This window comes from Zootoca vivipara, chromosome Z, assembly GCF_963506605.1.
Source record: "Zootoca vivipara chromosome Z, rZooViv1.1, whole genome shotgun sequence".
Lineage (NCBI taxonomy): Eukaryota > Metazoa > Chordata > Lepidosauria > Squamata > Lacertidae > Zootoca > Zootoca vivipara.
The window spans coordinates 39,151,667-39,164,119 of NC_083294.1; the positions used below are offsets into that span (position 1 = coordinate 39,151,667).

General features: G+C 43.9%; 1 protein-coding gene across 1 annotated transcript in view; it reads left to right on the forward strand.

Annotated features, from left to right (window-relative positions):
• NRK (Nik related kinase) overlaps nt 1-12,453 on the forward strand; it is a 117,816-nt gene that overhangs the window by 63,953 nt on the left and 41,410 nt on the right. The window contains exons 17-21 of the mRNA XM_035113283.2: nt 1,211-1,278; nt 2,130-2,248; nt 2,757-2,830; nt 4,530-4,654; nt 7,413-7,506. Coding sequence (XP_034969174.1) covers nt 1,211-1,278; nt 2,130-2,248; nt 2,757-2,830; nt 4,530-4,654; nt 7,413-7,506 — 480 coding nt within the window. The remainder of the gene's footprint in view (nt 1-1,210; nt 1,279-2,129; nt 2,249-2,756; nt 2,831-4,529; nt 4,655-7,412; nt 7,507-12,453) is intronic.

Here is a 12,453-nt window from a genome sequence, read left to right on the forward strand (position 1 = left end):
CTTTATAATATTATTTAGTACTCCCACTGCTGATGAAGCTATAATGGCAAAACAGGGATGATAATCTGGATATCCTTGTCCTCTTGTTTGCTTCGATTCTTCGCGGATACGTCACATCTATACTTCGGTCTGTTATGAAACTACATACACCATCGCCAGATTATGCTTCATTATCCTTTTCGAGCCAGCACGTAATTTGTGTGGACGGCACCAGACTTTTTGTATCTTCATATGAACTTTCATACATGAACTTGCATACTCATTATGGAGCTTTAAGTGTGGATATATATTATTGCATGTACATTGCTTTATTTTGGTTTACATTAGGTAAAGGTAAAGGGGCCCCTGACCATCAGGTCCAGTCGTGTCCGACTCTGGGGTTGCGGCGCTCATCTCGCTCTATAGGCCGAGGGAGCCGGCGTTTGTCCACAGACAGCTTCCGGGTCATGTGGCCAGCATGACAAAGCTGCTTCTGGCAAACCAGAGCAGCGCACGGAAATGCTGTTTACCTTCCCGCCGGAGCGGTCCCTATTTATCTACTTGCACTTTGATGTGCTTTCGAACTGCTAGGTGGGCAGGAGCTGGGACCGAGCAACGGGAGCTCACCCCATTGCAGGGATTCGAACCGCCGACCTTCTGATCAGCAAGCCCTAGACTCTGTGGTTTAACCCACAGCGCCACCTGGGTCCCTCTATGATACATTATATCATACATTTGCCCTAATCTATTTACATGCTTTCTATATTTGTCGACTATAGAGTATGTGATATCAGCATTATTATTCATCAGCCGGTCACATTTAGTTGTATGGTTTACGCATAGTTATACGTGACTTAGGTTTGTTGTTGGTTGTATATTGTGGATTACCATAGGCATCAGGCTGGTGCCTATGAGAACAGGTTGTTGGGACAGATAGTCCTTTGGTTTGACCCGGTTGAGATCTTCTTATGGAACCTTGAATTTCTACTCATTGCCCACTAGAAGTCCCTGTGCTCCCCCCCTTTTCCTTTTAAATAAAACCAAATATTGCTCACACATTTTCCATTGGGGTCTTGGGGACTAGGTTTTCTGAATATCAGTAAAATGATTGTGATGGGATACATTTTTAATACTCTGTGCCTGTACTGACTATAGGCAGGTGGCTATGCACTGTTTTATGCATGTATGTGTGTAAGAACAGTGAACAGGCATATTTGCTTTGATCCTTAAGGTTCCTGAAAGGACAACCTCAAAAATTTATACCAGAGATCATCTTGGTCACCAGAGTTACCCATCAAGGTAAGCTCCTTGGTAATTCCTCCTTAAATTTACTTTGATATATATCTGTACAAATTCATTGCGGTGTAGCAGGCAGATGCCATCTATGAGCCATTTCCACCAGATAATCAGGGAACAGTACGGCATAACTGGCAATCTGCTTTGCTTTTTGAGGCCATCCCACCTGATCACTCCCCAATGATCCTATAAATGAATGAATGAATGAATGAATGAATGAATGAATGAATAAGACTTCTGCATTGCTCCACCCTTGTGCACTGGTGTTGCTGCTGATCCAATAATGGTAGCTGCCAGTGGGAGTGGGAGAGGTAGAAAACATCAGTGTCCCTAAACCACTTGATAGAGACTGAAAGCATAGCTGCCAAGTTATCCCTTTTTTAAGGGATTTTCCCTTATGCTGAATAGGCTTCCTCACGAGAAAAGGGAAAACTTGGCAGCTATGCTGAAAGAGTTGAGAGGATTTCGACAGGGACTGGGTAGGTGGAACAGAGAAGTGGATTTCCACCCTCCCCCACCCCCATTCAGATTGCAATCCAAGCCAGAGAAGAATTGAGGGGTCATGCAGCTCATCTAATGTTTGAGTAAAACATTACATGTCCTCAAGAGGCCTATTTCCGTATCTGGGGAATGGGGAAGTGTCCCTAATATTGTTGCATATTTTAAACGTGAATGCCATTCCAGGAATGCTAAGTTTCCACCTGGATATTATAATAGCTACCCCCTAAGGATATTGTGAGCATTGGTTGGGCTGTTTTTAGAAGTGGCTTCGAGACCCTGGAACAATGTGCAGTGGGAGTTCTCATCGTCTGTTGTTGTCTCCCCCCCACTTTTCTGGTCTTTGTTCTCTATAGCACACAGCAACCATCCCTGGGGGGACCCGCAACGAAAACCAACAACAGCTGCTGCAACTCCAGCAGCAGCAGCAGACAAAGGGAGTCGGCATCTCATCAGAACAAGCGATCGACTTCAGGTAATCCACAGGTCACACTTTTCTCTGTCCACACAAGCAATTATTGTGAGGCACTTCCATTCCCAGTGGGAACAGGGCGTGATAGCAAGGCCATTCTATTCATAATATAATTTTGCTAAGCCCCTCTTGTTTGTTGATACGGGTTTTCTTCTTTGGATTTTTTAAAAATATGTAGTTCTATATATAGTTTCAGCAACCTGTTATTTCTTTCTCGTATGGGGTGGTGGTGGAAATGTGTAAGAGAGGACATGATAAAGGTGTATAAAATTATGCTGTGGAGAAAGAACTTTTGTCACACCAGAACCTGGGGCCATCCAATGAACGTGACTGTTAAGGGACAAAATGAAGCACTTCTTCGCACAGTGCATAGTCAAACAACAAACTCTGCTCTCACAAGAGGCAGCAGTGGCCACCGGGCCAGCCCTCCCTTGCATGTTTGATATGATTGATGAACTAATATCTCCTCCCCCCCACTCTCTCTCTGAAATTTTCTTTTTGGGACATCCAGGGTCGTCCAGGCTAAACAGCCACCAACAGTCGTACAAGAAACCTGGAAATGCATCTCATCAGTTTCATATTTCAGTAGGTTTTATTTTTACCGTAAGCATATTTTTCAACTATTGCAATTCTTCTCCATCTTCCTTCTGATGATTGTGTTTGTTGCCCTTTAAAATAAAACACACCCTTAATTTATTGTATGGGTTTTTTGTCTTTTTAATAGATCAGTAAATGGGGCAGTGTGTGTGTGTGTGTGTGTGTGTGTGTGAGAGAGAGAGAGAGAGAGAGAGAGAGAGAGAGAAACACAGATCAAAAGCAAGCAGTATACTTCATTTATTTTTTGCCTCTCAGTTGGTGTTTAGAATATTCCAAGATTTAGATCATGAGGCTTCGACTACCATGCAGAGCAAATTAGATTTTATTTTTATTGCTGCAGTGACAAATTATCTTCAAAGAGAGGATTGCAGACAAGGGAACCTTTGATCTATGTGCTTAAAATAAATATCTTGATAAGAATTAGCCACTCTCCCCTTCTAGAGGAGGCCAATCATGTGGATGTGTGGCTGCCTTACACCAAGTTAGCTCTGTAGTGTCTATGATTATTTGCGCCAGGTTGCCAGAGTTCTCCAGACCCTCCTGGAGATGCCAAGGATTGAACCCGGGCACTTGATAATGCAAAGCATGCTCTCTACAATTGTGCCATTTTAATTTAACCCTACACATGGAAGCAACAGACCTATTTGTTTAAATATGGATCTTCTCCTATAAAGCAGGGGTTGGGGCAACTAGGTGTTGATGTTTTTTGAGCAAAAAAGGTGCCAAGCTCTTCATCCATAGCTGACCTCCCTGCAGCCCAGTATTATTCCAGCTGCCTTGGTGGCCTCTAGCATTGTAAGGGAACCTGTCTTGGGGGGGGGACAACGGGGGTGTGGGGAAGGGTGTGGGGTGACAAGCAGTGGGAACAATGATGGTTTGGCTAACCTAACCTGTGCATTCATTTTGTTTAAAAAATGGAGAGGCACAAGCTATTTACAGGTGAAACTCGGAAAATTAGAATATTGTCAAAAAGTGCATTTATTTCAGTAATGCAACTTAAAGGTGAAACCAATCTATGAGATAGATGCATGACATGCAAAGCAATATATATCAAGTCTTGATTTGTTGTCATTGTGATTATTGGTCGTTAGGCGGGTCAATTATAAATGGAATGTCATTAATGAAATGTCATAGCGATGTTTATTTTTGTATTATTGTAACTATTTGTTTTCTTACTGTGGAATTTCCAAAAGAAAGCATTTGTCATAATTAAAAGGAAAATAAAAAAAATGATCAGTTGCATTACTGAAATCAATGCACTTTTCGACGATGTTCTAATTTTCTGAGTTTCACCTGTATACGTGATCGGTACAAGCTGAGTTTTAAACAAATCGGTCTACCACCATCATGTGCAGCTTGAGCCACTGTGACTTTGCTCAGAATTACGCCCCACTTAATCCAGTGGGGCTTTCTGTCCTGGGTTCAAAACTTCCTCCTGACTGGATTATTCCTTGAGAAGCATCTGGTTCCACTATGGCAGCCTTCCCCGACTTGGTGCTCATGCTGGTGGGAATTGTAGCCCAATTAAGAGGGCTTCAGGTTGGGGGAGGCTGCAGTATAATTCTGAAATGATCGCCCTTATTCTAGGACAACCTGAAAGAAAAATTAAACTGGGCTTCTCATATGATGTGAGTTACAGTGTGGACAGAAGCAATCAATTAAGTTCTTCTTCTTCTTCTTTTTCCAGAGTCCACCCTTTTTTGGCAAGGGGAGAGATGGTGGCAACTTGCTCCAGAAATCATCAGAATATTCATCCTCCAGCGATGAGATGTGCAGCAGTGATGACGACGACAACGATGGCAATCAGATAAGGTTGGCTTTCCTACTCTTTCCTCTGTCCATGCATTATAAATTGAAGATTAGTTAGATTCTCGCCCCCATTGTTGTATCAGAGCATAATGCAAGCATGAAGCATAAAGAAACATCCCACAGGTGTTTATACGCATACAGTATGTATAAAAACATAAACACAAACACACTTCCATAATCCAGCAAAAGGTCAGAAACTTCATTTAAAAAAAATACTATTTCATATTGTGTTTCCAGCAGTACAAATGGGCAGATGTTTTCTTACAACTTGTTGTACCAATGCATTTTTTAAAAAATCCATTTTTAATTTTAAAAATTATCAAGTTGCCTGCCTTCCCTCATTCTCACCATGTTGCTTAATTTCACCTTATGAGCAAAACCCTACACCCTGTATATTTAGCCTGGGGTTTACAATATAAGTGCCCATGATTTTTTTATGGTTATTGGAGATTGCTACTCAAGCAACAGTTAGCAGATGTATACTTAACTCATCCACTGGTGGGACCAGACCCTTTATATAGACAAATAATACATTTAATGCACCAACCAGAAGTTAATGCCCTCTTATAATTTTAATTTCATTTATTATATTCCCCTGGAGCATGGAAAAAAGATACGAACTGTCACAGTAATGGTTGGTTGGAGTTTGTCTCGTATTGCATTAGGAGAATCGACAAACCTCCCTAAAAATCGGGTGCAATTTCCTGCAAAGGAGGGTGGTTAAGATTCACTTGTGGTTCCAATGTGCCCTATTCCAGTCTAAAGGCTTCTTGTTCTTTCACTTTAGTTCTCTTGATGCCTGCAAAAACAAGGTGTTATATCATACCAGGAGGGTATCATACCGCCTGTCAACACTGACACCAACACTCATTCCTAGCACAATTTTTGCATGACTGTGGGTCTCGGTGTGCTGCATCAAAGAACTGGGAAGCCCTAGGAAGAAACAATCCATATATTTGTGCTTCCCAGTAAAATACCTGTTCACAACTGAAATGGTGAAAGAATGAGTGACACAGTCTATGGTACACAAACAATTCCCAGCAACAAACATGGAAGGACTTATCCTTTTATGACCACGTTCATACATATTGCAGCCAGAGATTTGAGAGCATGTGTGCCAGTTGCAATTGATAACATCACCTGTGTCTTTTGCTATTTAAGTAAAATGCTAGATTCCGCTTCCCCACCATGGGATCATTTCCTGTTGGGTGTGTTCGGGATTTGCTAAATTAGTAGCATGAGAAACCATCAGATTGCTTCTTCACACAATCAACTCTAGGACAAGCAATTAACACTGGGCAGAAAGCCAAGGTCTACTTCTGCCATAGTAACTGCGCTCTCATTGGTTAAGATCAGCACTGAGACCTGTTATCAGTGAAAGCTAGCACAGTACGTGGTGTGGTGAGTGTGGTCAGTGTAGGAGGAGAGGTGCTGTATCGGTTGTATGAGAGAGAGAGAGACAGAGAGGAAAGGATTTATTTTACTTTGTTTTTTGAGTTCTAAAGTTGTACATAGAAACTCTGGATTTCTTTTATTTTAATAAATCCTGTACTGTATATAGTTTACTCTGCGTCCAGACGTCTAGTCATTCAAGTTACTGCCAGAAACTTCCGGAAAAACCTGCGCAAACTCTGCTGTGTTCAGGCTGAAGTTACACCTGACACTTAAAAACACTAAGAGGGTGCATAGGGCTAATACATGCACGGGAAACCTCCAGCCTATGGGCTGGAATAAGCTTGCCAAGGGTCCTGATTTGGCTCACAGTATTGTTTTTCCTCCAGCCACCCCCACCTGTCCCACACTTGCTCCACAAATGCAAAGGGAAGAAATTGGGAACCTTAAAGCATGTTCATGGGTATACTTCAGCAAGCAGAGCTTGCTTATAGTGCCTTTTAAATTTGGCACTGAGTGCCTGCCTCAGTGGGACTGCTTCCACTCAAGACCTCCTGCAGGAAGCTGTGTTTGCAGTCCGTGCTGGGTTTAAATTCATGCTGAGACCAATGCCCCACTTTCAGTGGGAATCTTTGCAGCCCTAGCTTGACTTCAAGCCCACAGCTGTAAAGTTTCTTCCTTTGCATTCCCAACTTAAATGAAAGCTGGGGTTCATGGAATAATTGGGAGGCAGCTTTGAGTACATTCCCAATTCTTCCTTCCAAAGTCTTGATCACCTGATGCCCTATGAGGCCAGGTGATTGAATAGTCAGTGTTCACATCTTTCTGGGTCCAGTTTCCCACCCCTGGACTAAGAGAAACAAAAGACAAGAATATTGTTCCGGTTCCTTTTGAAAGCCACCTTTGGTTGATAGGACTGTATATCTTTGGAGCAAATCCTGTTTAACTGCCATTGGTTGCTGCCCAAATTGCCATGATTGTTTGAAAGCAGGCGGAGCCACTCCAAACTCCATGGGAATCAGGAAGCCCTTGATATGTGATTTCACATATCAACCATCCAAGATCAGAGGCGATTCATAATTGCATTTTTTAAACTAGTGGTTGATTACAACCTAAGTTAGCCATGTCTTTCAGTATGTCTACTCTGAGAAGATATTTGCTTTTTAAAAACAAAAACAAAAAAACCACGAATACTGTAGTGGTATACAAATGTTTGTATAAATCAAGAAAAAAGAAAAAAGGCAAGACAGTTGTTCCTATTGAGTAACTTTATTTTATTTTTGTTTAGAATGCATGTGGATTTTGAGTTTTCCTTTCTTTCTTGCCTGCCCTACCCTATCTCTGTCCACTAATTGGCCTTTGTTACTAGGCAACCACCCAGCAATGGAGTGATGGGTTTCTCAAGGGCAAGAGTTCCAGATGAGACTGAACCAAACCCTCAGAGTTCAGTAATGGACCAGAAGGTAATTCAAACCCCCATTTCAAAGGGGCATCTCTCTGTGCATAGAACTAGAGAGATCGAATTCTGATTGCTAATACTGCAGCCATGCTGGTTGGCATCCATCTGTCTTTGGAGACAATGGAGGGTGAAGTCAAACTGTCAGAAGGTCATAGAACCTGCACAATAGCTGTAGACACTGATACGGGAGAGACATGTTTTGTTGCAGCTGGGGCAAATGAAGGCGTCCGTTTGTGCTGCTGCAGATGCGCCATGGCGTTTCTTCTCTCTACGCTCCTCGCAGTGGTCATTCCTCCTCTGGTCACTATTAGGGGTGCACAACTTTTCTGTCTCCAGGCACTGTGTTCATCTGCAACCCACATGGCGGGGTTGATGTTACCAGCTTTAATGTCACATTTGCAGACATCATTGTAATCCAGAGTTGGTCTGCCAACGGACCTAGTGTCTGAAGCCAGCACCCCATAGAGCAGGCATCCCCAAACTGTGGCCCTCCAGATGTTTTGGCCTACAACTCCCATGATCCCTAGCTAACAGGACCAGTGGTCAGGGATGATGGGAATTGTAGTCCAAAACATCTGGAGGACCAAAGTTTGGGGATGACTGCCATAGAGCATGTCCTTGGGGATCCTGCCATCTTCTGTGGTAATATTGTTAATATTACCCTTTGCAAGCATCATGCATGGATAGGATGCTATAGAAACTGGCCCTGGGGAAGTACTAAGGCAGAAAGATAGTGGCTGACCCAAGACAAAATAATGACTTCATTTGACCCATTCCAAAGTCCCACATTCTCCCATGTAGTTTCTACTGACCCCTAATGTTCCAGGCGAGCTTTGCATCCCACAATAATTTGCAGCTGCTGTTCTCATTGGCTGGAAAGCAGGAACTGATACTTCCAGTTTTCTGCATGCTAGTCTGTACATTTGGATTCTACCCCTAATTACTCATACTTTGGAATGTACGTGCTAAAACTGCTAGCCATATTTTATCCTTACATTTTATGAGAATTAGAGTAATCAGGTTAAGGGAGGGAATTATGAAAGGATATTAAACCAGATTAAATGTCTATTAGATCAATGCTTCATTTACACTTCTGTGGCACAGCAAAGTATCCTGAGTTTAAAATGGAGCTGCTTTAAACCTTGTGTGAGCATGTATAGAAACTAGACTACTATACTGTATGTCTGTTGCTCCACTCACTTTTGACCCTGGCCCCTCACACCACTGGCATGTGGCCCCCAGAAAGATGCTCAGAAGGAAAGATGCTCAGGCTGAAATATGTTCTCATCCCTGACCTGTGAAAACTTGAGTAATCAGATCGAAAAGGTATTTTAAAAATTCATAGAATTGTAGAGTTGGAAGGGACCACAAGGGTCATCTAGTCCAACCCCCTGCAATGCAGAAATCTTTTTGCCCAACATGGGACTCAAACCCATGACCCTGTGATTAAGAGTCTCAGAGGCAGATGATGATCCAATGAAAACAGAGCAGCAGCCAGTTAAGATGAATCCCTACAAGACAACCTAGGAAAGTATTCAGCCCACAGGCCTATATAAATAGGAATTTGCCAGCCAGCAGAATGCCATTGTTTTGTTCCCTGGCCGATTCTGGGTCCCATGGAGAAGAAGGCAAGGAAGGTCAGAAGTTGTAGGACCACAGATAAGTCCAAGTGAGTAACTTGTTCCAGGAAGTCCCAGTCTGCTGGAAGCAGACTGAGGCCTTTTCGACCAGACTTACATCCTCCCCTTGTGGTGAAATACAGCATCTTAAAGGGCCAACCTGACTCCAGGACTTCAAAGCACCCAATCCCGACATTATTAGTGACATCAGGTGACAGGCAGGTTTGTGGCCTTACTCACCTGTCAAATTTGGCCGGGGGGGGGGGGGGGAGTTCCTCACCCATGGTCTAAATGTATGCTGTGGATGTGACCTAGGTCATAACCACATATTGCAGAAGATCTCAATTCTTCTAGAAGCACCAGTTTCTGGAACGAATTCTGTGGTTGTCAAGAAACCAGCCCTCCTCTGTAACTATGTACTGCTTAAACTTGCTCTTCTATTTAGCCGTTGTTTGAGAGTGAGGTGGCTCTGAAACATTTGATGATAGGTTATGGACCCCACAAAGCTGAGTTTGTACCTACTTTGTAAATTTAAGAGGATTGTATATCTCGTCAAAGAATTGTAGAATTGGAGCTTGGTGAGCATGCCGAGAATTTGGTTAGTGATACTTTCCTTCCCCATCACAGGTCTACAATTTCCAGGGTTTTGAGAATGGCTATTAAGCCAATTTGGCTGTGATGAGATAGGTCCTAAAGTCGGGGTGTGTGAAGATTGTCCAAGCCTTGAAAAGGCACCAGTGCATTGAAGCAGAGTTGGGAGCCTGGCAAGGGGGTGAGGAGAGGAGAAGGCATACAAACCTTCTTCCCTTTCTTCTTCTTCTTCCTCCTCCTCCCTGCTCCCATTCCAAGAGCTGAATCTGTAAGAAGGTTTGCAGAACTCAGAACTCAAAAGAGAGAAAGAATTGCAATTCATGTTTTACTTTTGTGGTTTCTTAATGCTAAGCAGGAGGCAAAATGCTTCTTGGCCTCCTTCTCATTTCCACATTTTCCAATTAGCAATTTGGCTTTTGAAACATCAGGCTGTTCCTACTTAAGATTCACGGTTTGCCTGCAAACATACAGGCTGGCACCCGCAGATGCTTAGCTCCAGTCCATTGTTTATCTCTTGTAGCAAACCACACAGAAGACTGGTTTCTATCTTTGGTGCCAGCCATAAAATACATCTCTGTGGGTTATTGCTTCAGCAGAGCTTAGAGGGGGAATGGCTGCGCAAAGGCTATCAGCATCCATCTTGGTTCTTAATGGGAGCCTCATCCTTCCCAGAACTGTCAGGCATTCAAACACTTGCAGCCTTCACAGGCACCAGGAGCATTCCAGCTGTCATGGGACCAGAGGACTGGAAGAGGTCAGAGATCACCTACTGGCAGCCAGGTCCATAGCCAGTCATTTTATGGCATGCACACGCCATAATAAATCCATGTGATAGAGCATTGGAGTTCAGAACATAAGAAGAAGCCTGTTCTTATTGCACATCTTAATTTTTTAAAAAAGAGCTTTTTAATTAAAAATAAGCTTGTACATTAGTCAGAGTCCTCACAGGTGGCAGTAGGTTAATTACACACCAGCTGTGCAATTGGCTCTGCATTTGTGCTCATGCACCCGCACAGGGTTCTGCCCAACTTTGGGGGCCACGGGGAGGCTCACTGGGGCCTACCCTGCAAGGCCTGATGCAGCCACAGGTAGGCCTGGGGTGTGCCCATTGTAGTTGCAGGAAGGCCTGGCAGGTCCTGCCATGGCTGCGGGGAAGGCCTGGCGGGGTCTCCTGCAGGCTGGCAGAATATTGAGCAGACCCCCTCCTTGAACATTTTGGGAGGCCTCGCCCCTCACCCCTCTTTGTGACCCCTCACCCTTTGCATCAGGACTTGATCTACACTGATCTTAAAAGTGCTACGAAAAATAAAGTTATATACTGTAGCTCTCAATACAGTTTTCCATTGACTGCCGTACAGTGACTCTGTGTCATGTTTTTGTAACACATTTATAATGTTACTAGCTGGCCCTGCCACGCGTTGCCATGGCTAATTCCTGTGACTGCCACCACCCTGCGTCAATCCATGACGTATTCCGCCCCCTCCCCCCACCCCCGGGTTTTCCCTGTGATTCCTCCCAACCTGTCCCGTTGCATGATGTATCACACCCCCTCTTCCCCCCATCCCACTTGCCCCACCGTGTCCTGACCTATCCCTTCCCCTGCCCCCCAACCCCCACCCAGGCGAGTCAGTACCTCCATTCGGCCGAGTATGTAAACGGCAGCCGAGGTGCTGTTTAGAGGGAAGGTTCTATAGGTGTAGTACCAGTGTAGCTGCCACTAGAGGGCGTTGGTTTGCAACCTGGTTCTTTTCCCAGCATGCACTTTTGGCTGAGTCGTGCGTTCTGGAACGGGTTTTGGAGGGGTTTACCTGGCGGAGGTGGCATCTGTCTTTGGTAACTTTCTAAGTTCCTTCGGACATTCGCATGTGATGTTGCGTCAAAATTTGAGCGCAATCGGTCAAGCGGTTTTGGTGAAAAGTGGATACCCACCCACATGCCCTTTTTGCATATTTATATATATAGATAACTCACTGGTATAGATTAGTTCCAGGAGTGGGGAATCTTGGCCATACTAACAGTTTTAGGACAGTTGGTCAATTCTAGCCCAAATTCCTTGCCACCAAAACAGAAAAAAAATCCCTTGAAAGCTTAAATCAGTAACCATTGGAAAGAAATCTGAACACAGAGCTAGATTGCAGGAAGCCCTCCTGGGTGAGGGGGGGGATAGATTCCACCTCTCCTTTTACTCAAAATCCTTTTTAAAAAAAAATCCAAGAAATAAAATCACAGGCTAAATTCAGTTTCAGTGCCAAGCGAACACCCAGATTAAACTCTTTGGCTTCATTTCCAAAGATCTATTAAAAAAAAGGTGAGCCTTACATTTTATTGTTTTCTGAAGGCTCAGCAAGGAGTCACACTTCCCCCTTTTTTATAGTTCATACCAAGCCTCAGCACCACTGCCCCCCCAAAAAAGGTCCTCCTCCTCCTCCTCCTCCTCCCAGCCACCTTTCTGGCTTCCTCTGGATGAAAGGGGTTGTGGGTAGAGCTTCCCTAGTAGAAGATCATAAGAGGCGCTCTTACAAGGTGAAGCAATCTCTGAGATCCACCCTTCTTCTAGTTTTGATGCTGGCTTCTTAAAGAGACTCTACTTCATTACCCTGCTGCTGGAATGCTAATGCTTCTTTGCCTCTCTGTCTTGGGGGCCTGAGAGGATGGATTAGATATCATTTGCGAAGTGCTTTGAAGATGAACTTCACTGTATAAACATGGAGCATTACCAGTGTCCTTTAAGCAGCTCCCAT